General features: G+C 47.6%; 1 protein-coding gene across 1 annotated transcript in view; it reads left to right on the forward strand.

The window, feature by feature from the left end:
• csmd2 (CUB and Sushi multiple domains 2) overlaps positions 1-20,000 on the forward strand; it is a gene marked incomplete at both ends in the record, with an annotated part of 339,405 nt that overhangs the window by 251,765 nt on the left and 67,640 nt on the right. Inside the window, 6 exon segments of the mRNA XM_084454911.1 lie at positions 7,014-7,110; positions 7,478-7,582; positions 7,843-7,961; positions 8,953-9,022; positions 18,940-19,056; positions 19,645-19,854. Coding sequence (XP_084311037.1) covers positions 7,014-7,110; positions 7,478-7,582; positions 7,843-7,961; positions 8,953-9,022; positions 18,940-19,056; positions 19,645-19,854 — 718 coding nt within the window.

The raw sequence follows: 20,000 nt of genomic DNA on the forward strand, positions 1-20,000 counted from the left end.
CAGGTACTGCTGCTCTCTATCAGGGATACAGGTACTGCTGCTCTCTATCAGGGATACAGGTACTGCTGCTCTCTATCAGGGATACAGGTACTGCTGCTCTCTATCAGGGATACAGGTACTCCTGCTCTCTATCAGGGATACAGGTACTGCTGCTCTCTATCAGGGATACAGGTACTGCTGCTCTCTATCAGGGATACAGGTACTGCTGCTCCATATCCTGTTCTATTCTCATGTCACTATGCAGCGCCTCAAATTGGGAATTGAATTGAGACCATAGGCAGTGTAGTTGTCCCTCTTAATAATCACCCTCTACCCCATGACATCGGAGGGGGACTAAGACTGTTAAGAGTGTTTCTGTCCATCCGTCCCTCCGTGTGTTTGTCACAGTAGAGGTTCCACAGCCCGCCACTAGGGGCGCTAGTCACAGTTCATTTTTTTCATCACTGCCAATACATATCGCTTTCCAAATCACAGAGTTTAGAGCCGGGGGGGGGGGGCGGTTCCGTACTCGTCTGGTCCATGCTCATAGGTTTGCGTAGAGATCAGATACATTGTGGGTACAGTTAATAGCCAAAGTCATTGTATTTCACAGGAAAGATCCGATGGTACTTGTGTAGGTAGTTTGATAGTATAATGTTGGATAGATTGGAGTAGACTAGTGATAGTATGGCTATGTTATGTAGGCATCCAACAGTTTTTTTGTCAGGTGTGGCAAAAAATCAACACTCCCCTGCCCTGTGCTCTCATGCATGGAGGCCACTCTTTAAACGTTCTCTGGAGCAAATCTTGAGACTGGGCAAGTGCAGGTTGAGCACCTTTAACAGGTTGAGCACCTTTAACAGGTTGAGTACCTTTAACAGGTTGAGCACCTTTAAGGTGCACGGCATGAGAAGGGACACCTCAAATGACCCGACGATACTAGCATATCATAACATCACTTGAGGAGTATCTATTATGTCTAATTACATGTTATACCCTGGCCTGGGTTAATACTCCTTTCTGATTGGCCAGCAGACGTGCGTTAAAACCGTGTATACGCACACGTAGTTCGGCTGAAGTTTAATTACCGATCTAAATTAATGCGCCGGCTTTGAAAGCAACCCAAATGAGCTAATCCCATAGCCTGCTGTACCATTGCTAGCTAGCCACGAACGAAGTGTTGGCTACTGAATATTTGCTGTGCAACGCATCAGTTGTCCAGTTGTCAAATCTATTTGCCAACAAACTCTTTATGATAGCCAAACACCTCACTGTCCCCAAATCAAAAACTGTTTTTTCACTTCGTGTTATAACGTTAGCCTATCACTGTTAGTTGTAGGCTACGTCACATTCTTTGACAGCTCTTTAATGTTTCTATGGTATGACACATCCCGTCCTCGCAAATCAACTCACAATAAACGTAAGATACGACTGACAGTGATATACCACGACATGAAAACAACACTTTTGGAGTTGAGGACAATCAGGTGTCTGGCTATCATACATAGTTTGTTGGCAACTAGGTTTGACAGCTGGACGATGCATATGTTGCACAACAAATATGCAGTAGTCTACACTTCGCTCATTGCTATCTAGCAATATCAGGTAGCTACAGTCATAGATATATCGGTACAGTAGGCTATGGAATTAGCTAGTTTGGGTTGCTAGGCTCATGTTTGGTTGCTAGGTCGTATCCAGGGTTGAGAGACATTGCTGAAAGGAAAGGTAACAGACACTTTCCATTTCACTTACGGTTCCAAACCCATGTTAACTATTGGATGTCATCGCTGTTCCTCCAAGAAATATGATATTCAATTTGTAATTCCATAGCAACGTGATTTAGCAGTGAGGGACTATAATGAAACTCAGCAATGAGCAACACATGAATAACATTTCTTTATATTTTAATGTAGAAAATGCGAGTAAATGGCACGTACGTATTTGTCTTTGGCATGTGGGGCCATGGTATAAGCCCACCGTTGTTTTCAATAGCCTATTTTTGGACGTCACTGCGTCTCATTTGCAGAGAATTGTGGGATCTTTTCTTTTGTGCTCCCATTGAGGTTTGTGTCGTGTTATCAGAAAAATAAACCGGCAAATGACATATTACTCTACTTTACGCACCGCCCCATTGACTACACTTATATGGACCTTATATACACTCATCCACACCGCCATGGGGGCAGGCTGCCTGCGAGGCACTAGCCTGCCTGTTGGGAGCAATTTCGGGTTCAAATTGACACAAAGGGGCGATTCATCATTGGTGGGGGACAACAATGTTTGCTTTGCACTCGTTAAATATTGTTTATAGAGCCAAGATACTGCTGTGTTTCTACACCGAGCCTCCATGGTAAGTTAGAGAGCCTATATCAAATTGGAAAATTTGGCGTGAACCAGTAAGACTTTTATGACCCAGAAGATAAACCCGGGTCCTGTTGGAACAGCCAGAACCTCCGGCGCTTTCTCACAACACAATAACATCTTTATTGACACGCCTGAAAGGCCTCCGGGGAGGGGGCCGGGCTCTCCGCTGTTCCCTGGGACCCCCGCTGGCCCCGTGCAATTCATCACCTCTGATCCTCTCTCTCACACACACACACACAAACACTCTCTTTCTCTCTCACACACACACACACACACACACACACACCACTCTCTCTCTCTCTCTCACACACACACACACACCTCTCTCTCTCTCTCACACACACACACACACACACACACACCTCTCTCTCTCTCACACACACACACACACCTCTCTCTCTCTCTCTCTCTCTCTCTCTCACACACATCTCTCTCTCTCTCTCTCTATTACGCTAGTGATAAGCTAGCGCTACCATGCTAGGCTAGCTGACTAACAGAGCTATATACTGACAAGCCTACTGTATTCTCTATTAGGCTAGTGATAAGCTAGCACTAGCGTGCTAGCTAGGCTAGCTGATTAATAGGGCTATCTACTGTATTCTCTATTGGGCTTCAAAGTTCCTAGTCCAGCAGGAAATGGTCCGCATTCAATTGGAGCTATACTGCTTTACACATGGTTGCTGCTTTAAACATTACAGGAACTTTTGGAAATGTAAAATAGCTTGAAGAAATACAGAATAATGGATTAAATGGTGGACAAAATCAATCACTGTTGTGCCTTATGCTCCAATATTTATCAATTTAATTAAAAAAGAAAGAAAAATGCTAATACTTCCTCTATCAGTGTCCGAGTTCAGATTTGTGCTGCCCTTTGCTGTGTAACGTGTACACATGATCCACTAGGACCCCTATAGGGTTAGGGTTAGGACCCCTATAGGGTTAGGGTTAGGACCCCTATAGGGTTAGGGTTAGGACCCCTATAGGGTTAGGGTTAGGACCCCTATAATCCCTGTGGGATTGCCTGATGGAAAGTGTGGGGTTTGGGTTTAGGCTGCTGTGGCTAATGACCTCTGAGTGCTCCCTGAGCTATTAACTCCTCAGCCCCAGATGACTGTCCCCGGAGAACACACACACACACACACACACTCACACTCACACACACACACACACACACACACACACACACACACACACACACACACAGGACATGGACATGGACATGGGAGAGGGGAGGTGGGAAGGGGATGAGAAAGGTAGAGAGATAGAGAGAGAGAGAGAGAGAAGGAGAGGGAGAAAGAGAGAGACAGGGAGAGAGAAGGAGAGTGATGGAAAGATATAGAGAGAGGGGGGTAGAGAGAGGGGGAGAGAGAGAGAGAGAGAGAGAGAAGGAGAGAGGGAGAGACAGGGAGAGAGAAGGAGAGAGAGATGGAGAGAGATAGAGAGAGGGGGATAGAGAGAGAGGGAGAGAGAGAGAGGAAGGGAGAGAGATAGAAAGAGAGAGATGGAGAGAGAGAGATAGAAAGAGAGAAGGGGAGAGAGAGAAGGGGGTGTGTGGGCAGAGGTGGATGAGAGTACAGGGCTACTGCAGGCCTCACTGATCACATTCACTCTTAATTGAATTCTCTGGGGTTTAGTTGATGCTGAACACACACACACACACACACACACACAGATCCTTGAACATACTGGAAATGAAACAACAACAGCCCACTGATTGCACAACTCTGGACTTGAAGTATTGTTCAGTGTGATTTATAGGAGTGTGTATTTGTGTGTACACTACACCCCCCCCCCTCCACACACACACACATACACCTACACACACGCATGCACACATACTCCCCCCTGTCCCGCCCACTGCATGTTAGATGGAAGTGTCACGGCCCAGGAGAGCAGAGTTAAAGGGGCAGCGCGCCTCTCCGGCGCTGTAATGAAAGATCAATCTGTGATCCGCCTCTCCTAACAGGGACGCCAGCCAGGGCGCACCGCCCCTTTAACTGGATGGTATCCCATCTATAACCATCAGAGGAGGTACGGGGGGGGGGGAGAGGAGAATGAGGAGAAGGAGGGAGGGGTAGAGGAGGAGGAGAAGGAGGTGTAGAGAGGAGCAGGGAGGGGTAAAGGAGGAGGAGGAGTAGAGGAGGAGGAGGAGGAGGAGGGTCAGAGAGGAGGAGGGAGGGGTAAAGGAGGAGGAGGAGGGGCAGAGAGGAGGAGTAGAGAGTAGGAGGGAGGGGTAAAGGAGGAGGTGGGGCAGAGAGGAGGAGGGAGGGGTAAAAGAGGAGGAGGAGGGGCAGAGAGGAGGAGGGAGGGGTAAAGGAGGAGGAGGAGGAGGAGGGGTAGAGAGGAGGAGAGAGGGGTAAAAGAGGAGGAAGAGTAGAGGAGGAGGAGGAGGGGCAGAGAGGAGGAGGGAGGGTAAAGGAGGAGGAGGAGGTGGGGCAGAGAGGAGGAGGGAGGGGTAAAGGAGGAGGAGGGCGGGGTAGAGTGGGAAGGTGACGGAGGGTGGAGTGGAGGAGGGAGGGAGGAGGGGGGAGAGACTGGGAAACCACGACAGAGGGAGAGAGACTGATGAGAAACATGGGGAGAGAGGGAGAGAGACTGATGAGAAACATGGGGTGTGTCGGCTTTTCTTGTTAAAAGCCGTGGCTTTTGAGACGGGGTCCGCTTGACTCACTTCCAATAACCAATGTCGATCGCAGCTTTAAAAAATAATGTTTATTCCACCATTCCATATCGTTTCAAACTGTTTGCTAAATAAAGATAACATCCAAAGGAAAACGAAAAAAGGTTTTAGTGCCACCGAAAACTTAAATAGCGGTAAAAAAACTGTTGACAACCACCGCCTTGAATCACCAAACATTTAGGTTCCTTTCTTCCTGCCATAGAATCACCTGATCCTATAACCTAATGTGTGGTGCGCAAAATGCGCGTCCAGGACACACGCCCATCCCAAATCAAAAGAAATCTCATCAAAATCATGCCCCTAAATAGGCAAAATAAAGCCGTTCTTATTGAATTGATTTCAACTGTCAAACTTCAAGTTATAAACCAACTCAAGCATTTACCAAATACAAAAATCAATAATTTTAGTTTAACGCCTGCAACGTGGGGAGAGAGGGAGAGGGAGAGAGAGAAAAAGAGAGAAAGAGAGAGAAAGAGGGAGAAAGAGACCAAGGTCGAGCTTGAGGGATAGAAGGAATGTGCAATGAAAGACAAAGATAGACGTGGAGAGAGAGAAAATAGAAATGGAGAGAGAGAGAGAGAGAGAAGGAGAGGGAGAGAGAGGGAGAAACAAAAAGGTTGGGCTCATCCATGCGAGTTCCCACAATGCACAGCATGTCCTCAGAGGAGCAGCTTGACGGACAGCCAACACGTTTGTTTTGTGACTGTTTACCAAAGCGCTTTGAATTGCCTTGTTGCTGAAATGTGCTATACAAATAACTTGCCTTGCCTTGCCTTGCCTTGCCTTGCCTTGCCTTGCCTTGCCTTGCCTTGCCTTGCCTTGCCTTGCCTTGCCTTGCCTTGCCTTGCCTTGCCTTGCCTTGCCTTGCCTTGCCTTGCCTTGCCTACCACGGTGCACATTCTGGAATAAAACAACACAAAGTTTGGTATCTTCACCTCCATTCTCAACAGGCATGCATTTTTACTCAAAAACGCCACACGTTTAGACAGTCTCACAGCTCTCCACTCCCAACGGCGACAGACCGCGCCGGGGGGGCGTCTCTCTCTCTGAAGCTACGCCGCTAACAGATGCCTTTTCAGGCTCCTGTCGTTCCGTCGTCTCTGTCTCTCCTCAAAGTGGACGAGCGGACAAAAGACGGACAAAAGAGCGGTTGAAGGAATCAGGACGCTTTTGAAAATAAAAATACGCCGATAAACCTCTCCTTCCAATAGCGACCCGGCTTCGTTTGAAGAGGGGGAGGGGGGTGAATAAGGAAGACATGACGGAGAGGAGGGAGGGAGGGAGGGAGGGATGGGATGGGAGATCAGAGGACACAGCACGGCAGTAAACAGGTAAAGAGATAAAGAGGGAGAGAAAGAGGGGTTGGCGGAGGTTAGGAGAAATGGAGAAGGACAGTGAGAAGCGAAGGGATTAGATTAGGGATTAGAGTTTGGGGACGAGAGATGGACATGCAACAGAGTGCTGAGGTCTGATATTGTGTTGTTTGTGCACAGTATAGTAATATCAGAATAGTTTCCAAAGGAAGGTCGCGTACAGCAGACACACAGACAGACGGACGGACAGACACACACACATGCACGCACGCACACACACCGTTTTTAGATAAGATGAGCATTCGACTTGACTGTCTGAATCTCTTATTGCTCATCACACCAGCTGAGACCCATCGCCTCTTGGATTTATTTTGTGGGGATTGGAAGAGCGCAAATAATACATGTCCAAATATTTACCTCTCCTGCCCCCCCCCCCCCACCCCCCCAAGCCGCAATTCTCATATCTCTGTCTCTCCTCCACCTTCACCTGCACCCGCACTGACCTCATGCTCTCTCTCTCTCTCTCCCTCTCTCTCCCTCTCTCTCCCTCTCTCTCCCTCTCTCTCCCTCTCCCTCTCTCTCTCTCTCTCCCTCTCTCTTTCTCTCTCTCTCTCTCCCTCTCCCTCTCCCTCTCTCTATCTCTCTCCCTCTCTCTCTCTCTCTCTCCCTCTCTCCAGATCCAGGTTATCAGCTTCGTGACGGAGCAGAACTGGGACTCACTGGAGGTGTTTGACGGTGGTGACAACACTGACACCATGCTGGGAAGCTTCTCAGGTAGACGTCTGTGTGTGAGCGCAGTGTGTGCCTGTCTGTGTGTGTGAGCGCAGTGTGTGTGTGTCTGTGTGTGTGAGCGCAGTGTGTGTGTGTCTGTGTGTGAGCGCAGTGTGTGTGTGTCTGTGTGTGAGCGCAGTGTGTGTATGTCTGTGTGTGTGTGTGCTCCATCTATACAGTATATAGAGTACGTCTATACAGTATGTGTGTGTGTTTTAGGTGCAGCAGCATTAACACACACACATGCACACATGCTCCCTCAATCACACACAATCACAATCTCACTTGCTCTATCTCTCTGACACACACACACACGCACACAAGTGCATGTCTGTGCACTGACCTCTGACCTCTGGTCTGTTCCTGACAGGCACGACGGTCCCCGCTCTCCTCAACAGCACCTCTAACCAGCTCTACCTTCACTTCTTCTCTGACATCAGCGTGTCCGCCGCCGGCTTCCGCCTGGAGTATAAGAGTAGGCACCGTGGTCACACACACACACACACACACGCGCACACACGCACACACACACACCACACGCACACACACACACACACTTGTTGATATCATACTTATGAGCCATGTGCAAATAATCATCTTTTACCCTCACATAAACTCTCTCTCTCTGTCTGTCTGTCTGTCTGTCTGTCTGTCTGTCTGTCTGTCTGTCTCTCTCTCTCTCTCTCTCTCTCTCTCTCTCTCTCTCTCTCTCTCTCTCTCTCCCCCCCCCCCCAGCGGTCTCCTTGACCAGCTGTCCTGAGCCTGTTGTTCCCATGAATGGTATCAAAGTGGGAGAGAGACTCCAGATGAACAATGTGGTCTCCTTCCAGTGTGAGCCAGGCTACACCCTACAGGTAAACACACACATGGTACCATAGCAGTAATAGTTGTCCTAACACACCTGGTCTGTAATAGTTGGCCTAACGCCACATTCTAGGTGGACCTCCCCATCGAAGTGGTCAGTTGGTCTATTCCCATCGAAGTGGTCAGTTGGTCTATTCACAAACCAACCGTTCCAGGTCAACTAGAGAAGCTCTTTCAAACAGCGTTTTTAACATAAATACTCGATAGTGAGACTGTAGAATGTAGCGTTTCACGGTTTCGTTTGCGTTTCATTCGAGGCCTCCCAAAAATGCGTTGGTGAATCGCGTAAGGGTCCTCACCCTGCACGCACTCCAACCACGATGTGGCCAGACTGTTCTCTCTGCGATGGCGGGGGGGATATCCCTGTGAGATACGGTAGAGTGGTCAGAGGTACCGGGGGGGGAGATAGGGTACAGTGGTCAGGAGTACCAGGGCCGGGGGGGAGATACGGTAGAGTGGTCAGGAGTACCAGGGCCGGGGGGGAGATACGGTAGAGTGGTCAGGAGTACCAGGGCCGGGGGGGAGATACGGTAGAGTGGTCAGGAGTACCAGGGCAGGGGGGGAGATACCGTACAGTGGTCAGGAGTACCAGGGCCGGGGGGGAGATACCGTACAGTGGTCAGGAGTACCAGGGCCGGGGGGGAGATACGGTCGCTACTTCAGAGAGCTACATTACATGACAGCGGCGCTAATGAATTGATTTCCTGGGCCACTCGGGCCATTGTGTGCGTGTGCAAATAGCAAAGTGCTAGTCTAGATTATGCTCTTAGTCACTTGTTTTAGAAAGGAGATGCACTTGTGAGTTCTGGCAAGTAGTAGTACATCAGCTTTTCCTACGTTAAATGCAATTATTGTTAGTTGCTTTGGATAAAAGTGTCTGCTAAATGACTGTAATGTAATGTAATGTGCTTGTGTGCGTGCGTGCGTGCGTGTATGTGTGTGTGTGTTTGTGTGTGTGTGTGTGTGTGTGTGTTTTCGTAGGGGAACTCTCACATCTCCTGCATGCCAGGAACTGTCAGGCGCTGGAACTACCCTCCTCCACTCTGCATCGGTAAGAACTCTCTCTCTCTCTCTCTCTCTCTCTCTCTCTATCTCTCCCTATCTCTCTATATCTCTCTCCCTCTTTCTCTATTTCTCTATCTATCTCTCTCCCTCTCTCTCTCTCTCTCTCTATTTCTCTCTATCTATCTATCTATCTATCTCTCTCTCTCTCTATATATATATATATCTGTCTCTCTCTCCCTCTCTCTCTCTGTCTCTCTCTCCCTCTCTCTCTCTCTCTCTCTCTCTCTATCTGTCTCTGTCTCTCTATCTCTCTGTCCCTCTCTCCCATCTCTCCCTGACTATATCTCTCTCTCCTTCTCTCTCTCTCTGTGACTCTCTCTCCCTCTATCTCTCTCTCTCTTTAACCTTGACTATGGTAGCACAAAAAGGCATTATCTATTGCCAGGATCAGGGGCGGCACATGCACTTGGCATACAAGGCAATTGCCTAGGGCGCCGAGGCACTAGGGGCGCACAAATCTCCGCTAGGGGCACTCAAAGTAGGAGGAGCTGTTAATGGGAGCGTCGGAGAGCAAAGCTCCTCCCTTCCTCCAATCACGGGGGGGGGATAAATCAAATCAAACTAGTGCTGCGAGCAGCAGTGAGCGGGCCCTCGCACCCCACGCGGGTCGGGGTGTGGCGCCGTTAAAGGGTGTGCTATTTCGGTGTCCAGTACTGACAGAAACTTCCTGTCACCAGTAGGTGGCGCTCTAAGCGTGACTCAATACCAAAGCATAGATGTGTTCAGGACAGTACCTTGATGAAGCGTGAGAAATGTTGTGTAAATCGGACAAAGTATGTAGGAGTTATGAGGACTTCCTGTAAGCAGTAGGTGGCGCTGTAGGTATGACGCAATACTGACCTACAGATGTGTTCAAGATGCGACCTTCATCAAGCATGAGCAATTTGGAGTAAATCGGATAATGTATGTAGGAGTTATGAGTACTTCCTGTTTCACCAGTAGGTGGCACTGTAAGTGTAACTCAATACCGACGCATAGATGTGTTCAGAAGGTGACCTTCATGAAGCGTCAGCAATTTGGTGCAAATCGGATGATGTATGCAGGAGTTATGAGGACTTCCTGTTTCACCAATAGGTGGCGCTATAAGTATGAAGCAATACTGACACATAGATGTGTTCAGGACAGAACCGTCATGAAGCGTGAGATAAATCGGACAAATCGGATAATGTATGGAGGAGTTATGAGGACTTCCTGTTTCACCAATAGGTGGCGCTATAAGTATGATGCAATACTGACACATAGATGTGTTCAGGACAGAACAGTCATGAAGCGTGAGATATATCGGACGAATTGGATAATGTATGTAGGAGTTATGAGGACTTCCTGTTTCACCAATAGGTGGCGCTATAAGTATGACGCAATACTGACACATAGATGTGTTCAGGACAGAACCCTCATGAAGCGTGAGATATATCGGACAAATCCGATAATGTATGGAGGAGTTATGGGGACTTCCTGTTTCACCAATAGGTGGCGCTATAAGTATGATGCAATACTGACACATAGATGTGTTCAGGACAGAACCGTCATGAAGCGTGAGATATATCGGACGAATTGGATAATGTATGTAGGAGTTATGAGGACTTCCTGTTTCACCAATAGGTGGCGCAATAAGTATGACGCAATACTGACACATAGATGTGTTCAGGACAGAACTGTCATGAAGCGTGAGATATATCGGACAAATCCGATAATGTATGGAGGAGTTATGAGGACATCGTGTTTTATGGCGAAATGTCAAACTTTGGCGGGGCGCCACGGCAAGGGTGTTTAGTGAAAACTCATTTTTTTTGATAACTTTTGATCACAAAGGTCTTAAGATGAAGCTGACCCGATATGAAGTTGATCGGATGAAATCTGTAGGAGGAGTTCGTCGAAGTACGAGGCATGGAAATGGTCAAAACAAGGACAAAATGGCACATTAAGAGCAAAATGGCGGACTTCCTGTTGCATGTTGGGTATAGCTCCAAGAGACATTTAAGTGTGGCTCGATGAAATACATATGCCCTCCGAATTTCGTTCGCCTACATCAAACTGAAAGGTGGGGCTCGCCATTTTAAATTTTCCAGGGGGCGCTCTTGAGCCGTTTTGCCACGCCTATTTCCGGCACCCATGAATTATCAAATTTTTCACCGGGACTGACGTATCTGCAAAGTTTCATCCGTTTTCATCGATGTTTAGGCCGCCAAAAAGGCATTTGTTTCGGAAGAAGGAGAAGAATAATAATAACTAGTGCTGCGAGCAGCAGTGAGCGGGCCCTCGCACCCCACGCGGGTCGGGGTGTGGCGCCGTTAAAGGGTGTGCTATTTCGGTGTCCAGTACCGACAGAAACTTCCTGTCACCAGTAGGTGGCGCTCTAAGCGTGACTCAATACCAAAGCATAGATGTGTTCAGGACAGTACCTTGATGAAGCGTGAGAAATGTTGTGTAAATCGGACAAAGTATGTAGGAGGTATGAGGACTTCCTGTAAGCAGTAGGTGGCGCTGTAGGTATGACGCAATACTGACCTACAGATGTGTTCAAGATGCGACCTTCATCAAGCATGAGCAATTTGGAGTAAATCGGATAATGTATGTAGGAGTTATGAGTACTTCCTGTTTCACCAGTAGGTGGCGCTGTAAGTGTAACTCAATACCGACGCATAGATGTGTTCAGAAGGTGACCTTCATGAAGCGTCAGCAATTTGGTGCAAATCGGATGATGTATGCAGGAGTTATGAGGACTTCCTGTTTCACCAATAGGTGGCGCTATAAGTATGACGCAATACTGACACATAGATGTGTTCAGGACAGAACCGTCATGAAGCGTGAGATATATCGGACAAATCGGATAATGTATGGAGGATCTATGAGGACTTCCTGTTTTACCAATTGGTGGCGCTATAAGTATGACGCAATACTGACACATAGATGTGTTCAGGACAGAACCGTCATGAAGCGTGAGATATATCGGACAAATCGGATAATGTATGGAGGAGTTATGAGGACTTCCTGTTTTACCAATAGGTGGCGCTATAAGTATGACACAATACTGACACATAGATGTGTTCAGGACAGAACCTTCATGAAGCGTGAGATATATCGGACGAATTGGATAATGTATGGAGGAGTTATGAGGACTTCCTGTTACACCAATAGGTGGCGCTATAAGTATGACGCAATACTGACACATAGATGTGTTCAGGACAGAACCCTCATGAAGCGTGAGATATATCGGACGAATTGGATAATGTATGTAGGAGTTATGAGGACTTCCTGTTTCACCAATAGGTGGCGCTATAAGTATGATGCAATACTGACACATAGATGTGTTCAGGACAGAACCCTCATGAAGCGTGAGATATATCGGACGAATCTGATAATGTATGGAGGAGTTATGAGGACTTCCTGTTTCACCAATAGGTGGCGCTATAAGTATGACGCAATACTGACACATAGATGTGTTCAGGACAGAACCGTCATGAAGCGTGAGATAAATCGGACAAATCGGATAATGTATGGAGGAGTTATGAGGACTTCCTGTTTCACCAATAGGTGGCGCTATAAGTATGACGCAATACTGACACATAGATGTGTTCAGGACAGAACCGTCATGAAGCGTGAGATATATCGGACAAATCGGATAATGTATGGAGGAGTTATGAGGACTTCCTGTTTTACCAATAGGTGGCGCTATAAGTATGACGCAATACTGACACATAGATGTGTTCAGGACAGAACCTTCATGAAGCGTGAGATATATCGGACGAATTGGATAATGTATGGAGGAGTTATGAGGACTTCCTGTTTCACCAATAGGTGGCGCTATAAGTATGATGCAATACTGACACATAGATGTGTTCAGGACAGAACCGTCATGAAGCGTGAGATATATCGGACAAATCGGATAATGTATGTAGGAGTTATGAGGACATCGTGTTTTATGGCGAAATGTCAAACTTTGGCGGGGCGCCACGGCAAGGGTGTTTGGTGAAAACTCAATTTTTTTGATAACTTTTGATCACAAAGGTCTTAAGATGAAGCTGACCCGATATGAAGTTGATCGGATGAAATCTGTAGGAGGAGTTCGTTGAAGTACGAGGCATGGAAATGGTCAAAACAAGGACAAAATGGCACATTAAAAGCAAAATGGCGGACTTTCTGTTGCATGTTGGGTATAGCTCCAAGAGACATTTTAGTGTGGCTCGATGAAATACATATGCCCACCGAATTTCGTTAGCCTACATCAAACTGAAAGGTGGGGCTCGCCATTTTAAACTTTCCAGGGGGCGCTCTTGAGCCGTTTTGCCACGCCCATTTCCGTCACCCATGAATTATCAAATTTTTCACCGGGACTGACGTATCTGCAAAGTTTCATCCGTTTTCATCGATGTTTAGGCCGCCAAAAAGGCATTTGTTTGGGGAGAAGAACAAGAACAAGAACAAGGAGAATAATAATCCTTCGAAATACAATAGGGCCTCGCACCGCCAGTGCTCGGGCCCTAACTAGTGCTGCGAGCAGCAGTGAGCGGGCCCTCGCACCCCACGCGGGTCGGGGTGTGGCGCCGTTAAAGGGTGTGCTATTTCGGTGTCCAGTACTGACAGAAACTTCCTGTCACCAGTAGGTAGCGCTCTAAGCGTGACTCAATACCGACGCATAGATGTGTTCAGGACGGTACCTTGATGAAGCGTGAGAAATGTTGTGTAAATCGGACAAAGTATGTAGGAGTTATGAGGACTTCCTGTTTCACCAGTAGGTGGCGCTGTAAGTGTGACTCAATACCGACACAAAGATGGGTTCAGAAGGCCACCTTCATGAAGCGTCTGCAATTTGGTGCAAATCGGATGATGTATGCAGGAGTTATGAGGACTTCCTGTTTCACCAATAGGTGGCGCTATACGTATGACGCAATACTGACACATAGATGTGTTCAGGACAGAACCGTCATGAAGCGTGAGATATATCGGACAAATTGGATAATGTATGGAGGAGTTATGAGGACTTCCTGTTTCACCAATAGGTGGCGCTATAAGTATGACGCAATACTGACACATAGATGTGTTCAGGACAGAACCGTCATGAAGCGTGAGATATATCGGACAAATTGGATAATGTATGGAGGAGTTATGAGTACTTCCTGTTTCACCAATAGGTGGCGCTATAAGTATGACGCAATACTGACACATAGATGTGTTCAGGACAGAACCGTCATGAAGCGTGAGATATATCGGACAAATTGGATAATGTATGGAGGAGTTATGAGGACTTCCTGTTTCACCAATAGGTGGCGCTATAAGTATGACGCAATACTGACACATAGATGTGTTCAGGACAGAACCGTCATGAAGCGTGAGATATATCGGACAAATTGGATAATGTATGGAGGAGTTATGAGGACTTCCTGTTTCACCAATAGGTGGCGCTATAAGTATGACGCAATACTGACACATAGATGTGTTCAGGACAGAACCGTCATGAAGCGTGAGCAATTTGGTGCAAATCGGATAATGTATATAGGAGTTTTGAGGACTTCCTGTTTCACCAATAGGTGGCGCTATAAGTATGACGCAATACTGACACATAGATGTGTTCAGGACAGAACCGTCATGAAGCGTGAGATATATCGGACAAATTGGATAATGTATGTAGGAGTTATGAGGACTTCCTGTTTCACCAATAGGTGGCGCTATAAGTATGACGCAATACTGACACATAGATGTGTTCAGGACAGAACCGTCATGAAGCGTGAGACATATCGGACAAATCGGATAATGTATGGAGGAGTTATGAGGACGTACTGTTTCACCAATAGGTGGCGCTATAAGTATGACGCAATACTGACACATAGATGTGTTCAGGACAGAACCGTCATGAAGCGTGACATATATCGGACAAATTGAATAATGTATGGAGGAGTTATGAGGACTTCGTGTTTTATGGCGAAATGTCAAACTTTGGCGGGGCGCCACGGCAAGGGTGTTTGGTGAAAACTCAATTTTTTTGATAACTTTTGATCACAAAGGTCTTAAGATGAAGCTGACCCGATATGAAGTTGATCGGATGAAATCTGTAGGAGGAGTTCGTCGAAGTACGAGGCATGGAAATGGTCAAAACAAGGACAAAATGGCACATTAAGAGCAAAAAGGGCGGACTTCCTGTTGCATGTTGGGTATAGCTCCAAGAGACATTTAAGTGTGGCTCGATGAAATACATATGCCCTCCGAATTTCGTTCGCCTACATCAAACTGAAAGGTGGGGCTCGCCATTTGAAACTTTCCAGGGGGCGCTCTTGAGCCGTTTTGCCACGCCCATTTCCGTCACCCATGAATTATCAAATTTTTCACCGGGACTGACGTATCTGCAAAGTTTCATCCGTTTTCATCGATGTTCAGGCCGCCTAAAAGGCATTTGTTTGGAGTAAAGGAGAAGAAGGAGAAGGAGAAGGAGAAGGAGAATAATAATCCTTCGAAATACAATAGGGCCTCGCACCGCCAGTGCTCGGGCCCTAATAAACCAGTCCTGAGAACATTTGAATTGGGTTCTGTGGCCACTGGGATGACTCCCCAAGATATAAAAGGAAGCTTCTGGCATGCAAAAGAGCTGACATGAAAACGCACTCAGTCTCAGGAAATTGTTACTCAATGAGGTGTTGATAGACGTTGAAACTCAATGAGGGCAGTTCATGCCGTGTTGGGGAAGAGGGAGTAGTGTGTGGCAACAAGCCAGACCTCTCTCTTTCCTTTGTCGCAAACCCCTTGACCATTTAGAGTGGAAACCGTTGCGATTCACATACAGTCAAGTATAAGGCGATATTACAGTACGCGTGGGAGCGCGCCACTGGGTGCACTTATAGGAGGCCGTGGTCATCCGTTAACCACGGTTCTCATCCATTATGCACACATCGCCCCCTCTTTACTGAGACAGCATTCATTTCATTGGTTGCCATCAACGGCCCGGAGTTTAATAGAGAGAGCATTTGGTCACCTCTAAATGCATTGGATAGATCACAGGGGCACTACAGTACAGTCCTCAGAAAAAAATGTTGGTTCTGTTTGCCAACCTGTCTCTGTGCTCATCATCAGCCAACTGCACAAAGCGCAATGCATTCAATTTAGAGGGTGCTTTATTGACATAGGAAACATATACAGTACTGCCACATCTTTCTGTAGACTACTACTACTACCACTACTACTACTACTACTACTACTAGTACTAGTACTACTGCTAGTACTACTACTACTGCTATTACTACTACTACTACTACTACTACAACTACTACTAGTACTATTACTACTACTACTACTACTACTACTACTGATAATAATAGGTCGTCCTCGGACCAGCCCTCCATCGGCGTTTCCAGTCATTCCGATCCTCCGTACATCTGGCTAGCTCGCCGGTACTTTCTGCATCTTTCTTGAGTATGTCCACATACATTAGTGTGAGGCGCCCCTGTGATCGATGCCTGTGTGTTGGCTCCCTCAGCACCAGTTTTCTGGCTGGCAGCCTCATTCTCCTGGCTGCTATTTTCTCACCCACCCTTGGTGACCCCTCATACAGATGCCCGTCGGTAACATGCTCGCTCTTGTTGACGTTAAATACCGCAGGCAGGATTCTGGAGTAGCACCTGTCTAGGGACTTCTGCAGGGCAGGCAAATGTACTGACAGCCAGCCACCCGCTGTCTCCTCCCAAGCAACTCTAAACGTTTCATAACATTATGTGACTGGGTAATTTGACTGAGTACTTTATGTACTTCAAGCTCCGGGATGTCAATCTTTGCCTGCCTGGCCTAAAGTGGTCTCTTATGCTCCACTCCAACAATGCTTTTTCTTCCACTCTCAGACTAGCCTGTTCATTCACTGTGACTCATCTGTCCCACTTAAAGGGCACCGCATATGCTGTTTTTACCTACCTAAAATCGGTTTCTGGGGTCCCAGAAAAGTGAATTTTAATGTGAGTTTTTTTCTGTCTATGCAGAAAACAACTCTCACATTTCGCCCCTGAGCTATCTTATTTCGTCTGTCTGAATGGATTCCTGTGAAATCCCCGTTGACCAATGAGATGGAGGGGGAGGGGCGGGGGAGGGGTGCCAATTTCTTCACGAAGAGTTGAAGATACGTGTGGATTTTTGCAGCTGAAAACATTAGCCCTAGCCCTAACTCCCCACTCTACATTAGCACTAGCCCTAACTCCCCACTGTGTGTGTAAGGACGTGTGTGTGTTGTGTAAGGACGTGTGTGTGAGTGTGTATAAGGACGTGTGTGTGTGTGTGTGTGTGTGATCCATTTTGTCCTCCATTCTATCCCTACATGCCTTGCAGACCTTCTTGCCTCTAAGCCTGTGAGCGAGCCTTGACAAACGCGCTCCACTTATGGTAACGACCTACTATCGCCTAATTAGTTCCATCGCCGCTCCTGATTGGTGGAAGTCGAAGGGAGATTCATGGCGTTTACAAGCATCAGCAGTTTCCTGATTACCTTCTGCCTTTCTGCTGGCGCAGACGCCGCTTAGCCCCTCCCCTCCTCGCGCACGCCATGCGACACACACACACACACACACACACACACACACACACACACACACACACCACTGGAGAAACCCAGCTCTCAATCGCTCTCTCTCTCTGTCCTGTCTCTCTCTCTCTCTCTCTCTCTCTCTCTCTCTCTTCCTCTGTCTCTCTCTCTCTCTTCCTCTCTCTCTCTCTCTTCCTCTGCTCTCTCACTCTCTCATCCTCTCTCCTCTCTCTCTCTCTCTCTCTTTCTCTCTCTCTCTCTCTCTCTCTCTATCTCTCTCTATCCCTCTCTCTCTGTCCGTCTGACTGTCTTTCTGTCCCTTTTCTGCCTCTATCTCCCCTCTTACAGGGCGTTTCTCTCTCACACTCACTCCATGTCCCTTTCTTTCTCTCTCTCTTTCTCTCTCTCTCTCTCTCTCTCTCTCTCTCTCTCTCTCTCACTCTTCCTCTCTGTCTCTCTCTCTCTCTCTTCCTCTCTCTCTCTCTCTTCCTCTCTCTCTCACTCTCTCTTCCTCTCTCTCTCTCTCTCTCTCTTCCTCTCTCTCTCTCTCTCTCTCTCTCTTTCTTCCTCTCTGTCTCTCTATCTCTCTTGCTGCCTGGGTTATAATCAAAGAGTGATTTGAATCAGTCAGTGGTTGAAGCTGTGAGGAGGACTGAGCGAGGGATGGAGTGAGGGAGGAGAGGAGGGCAGGGTGGAGGAGGAGAGAGGGAGGAGAGGAGGGCAGGGTGGAGGAGGAGAGAGGGGAGGAGAGGAGGGCAGGGTGGAGGAGGAGAGAGGGAGGAGAGGAGAGGAGAGAGGGAGGAGGAGGAGAGAGGGAGGAGAGGAGGGAAGGGTGGTGGAGGAGGGAGCAAGGAGAGGAAGGCAGGGTGGAGGAGGAGAGAGGGAGGAGAGGAGGGCAGGGTGGAGGAGGAGAGAGGAGAGAGGAGAGAGGGAGGAGGTGGAGAGAGGGAGGAGAGGAGAGAGGGTGGAGGAGGAGAGAAGGAGGAGAGGAGAGAGGGTGGAGGAGGAGAGAGGGGAGGAGAGGAGAGAGAGAGGAGGAGGAGAGAGGGAGGAGAGGAGAGAGGGAGGAGGAGAGAGGGAGGAGAGGAGGGAAGGGTGGAGGGAGTTGATGCCAGTCCCGACCCCTCTGATATGAGAGAGGGAGATAACGAGAGTAGTGGCCTGTCTCAAAAAGATCATTTCACACAGGACTTTTCGATTTGACTTTGGGGGTTGTTTTTTTTCAATTCAATACACTCATTAAAGATTGCCTTTGAACACGATACAGATGTACAGTTGGGCTCAGGATAACATACAGTATGCATGTGAGGTATGTACTGTGTACCACCAGCATTGGACCGGCAAAGTAGCACCCCTGTTTCGTGGCTATAATGGTATGACCCTAATGTCTGTGTGCCCCCCGTCCTCAGCTCAATGTGGATGGATCCGGGAGGAGACGGAGGGAATGGTCCTGAGCCCTGGATTCCCTGGCAACTACCCTAGCAACAGTGACTGCACCTGGAGAATCTACATGCCTGTTGGATACGGTGAGAGGGACTCGTTTGATTAAAAAAACAAGCTGTGATTTAGTGAGATAGATGGATAGACTGTGATTTCATGAGGTAGACTATGATTTAGTGAGGTAGACTATGATTTAGTGAGGTAGACTATGATTTAGTGAGGTAGACTGTGATTTAATGAGGTAGACTATGATTTAGTGAGGTAGACTATGATTAAGTGAGGTAGACTATGATTTTGTGAGGTAGACTATGATTTAGTGAGGTAGACTGTGATTTAATGAGGGAGACTATGATTTAGTGAGGTAAACTGTGATTTATTGGTAGACTGGGATTTACTGTAGCATATCTTTTTGTTGAGGTACGGTAACCAAAGCAACACGTTGTTGATAATGGGACAGGAGGCACAACAGATGGTTATGGTCTCTACAGCTTTAGATATGCGTTTAATGAGAGAGAAACTATGAATGAATGAATGAATGAATGAATAGCTGGATGAATGAACGAATGGACGAACAAAGGAATGTTGCGGGATTGGTGGATGTATGTGTCTGGTACCTTAGAGGGAGGCGGGTTAGGAGTCTCACATGTCCGCTGTCCTACCCCACCCCTCTACAGGAGCCCACGTTCAGTTCCTCAACTTCTCCACCGAGGCCAACCACGACTTCCTGGAGATTCGCAACGGCCCGCTGGACACCAGCGCCGTGATTGGACGCTTCAGCGGCGAGGACATCCCATCCTCCCTCCTCACCACCTCCCACGAGACCACCGTCTATTTCCATAGCGACCACTCTCAGAACAAGCCGGGCTTCAGGTTCGAGTATCAGGGTAAGCGAGAGCCGGGACAGGAAGCACGGAAACAGGAAACAGGAAATGAAACGGATGTGTGTTAGACGGAGCTTGTGTGTTGTGCTTCCCCCTGGTGGATTTGATTGGCCGGTCGCGCTCCATTTCAAATTTTCATTTGATTATGA

The sequence above is a fragment of the Borostomias antarcticus genome (assembly GCF_949987555.1).
Source record: "Borostomias antarcticus genome assembly, chromosome: 21".
In the NCBI taxonomy this organism is placed as follows: Eukaryota; Metazoa; Chordata; class Actinopteri; order Stomiiformes; family Stomiidae; genus Borostomias; species Borostomias antarcticus.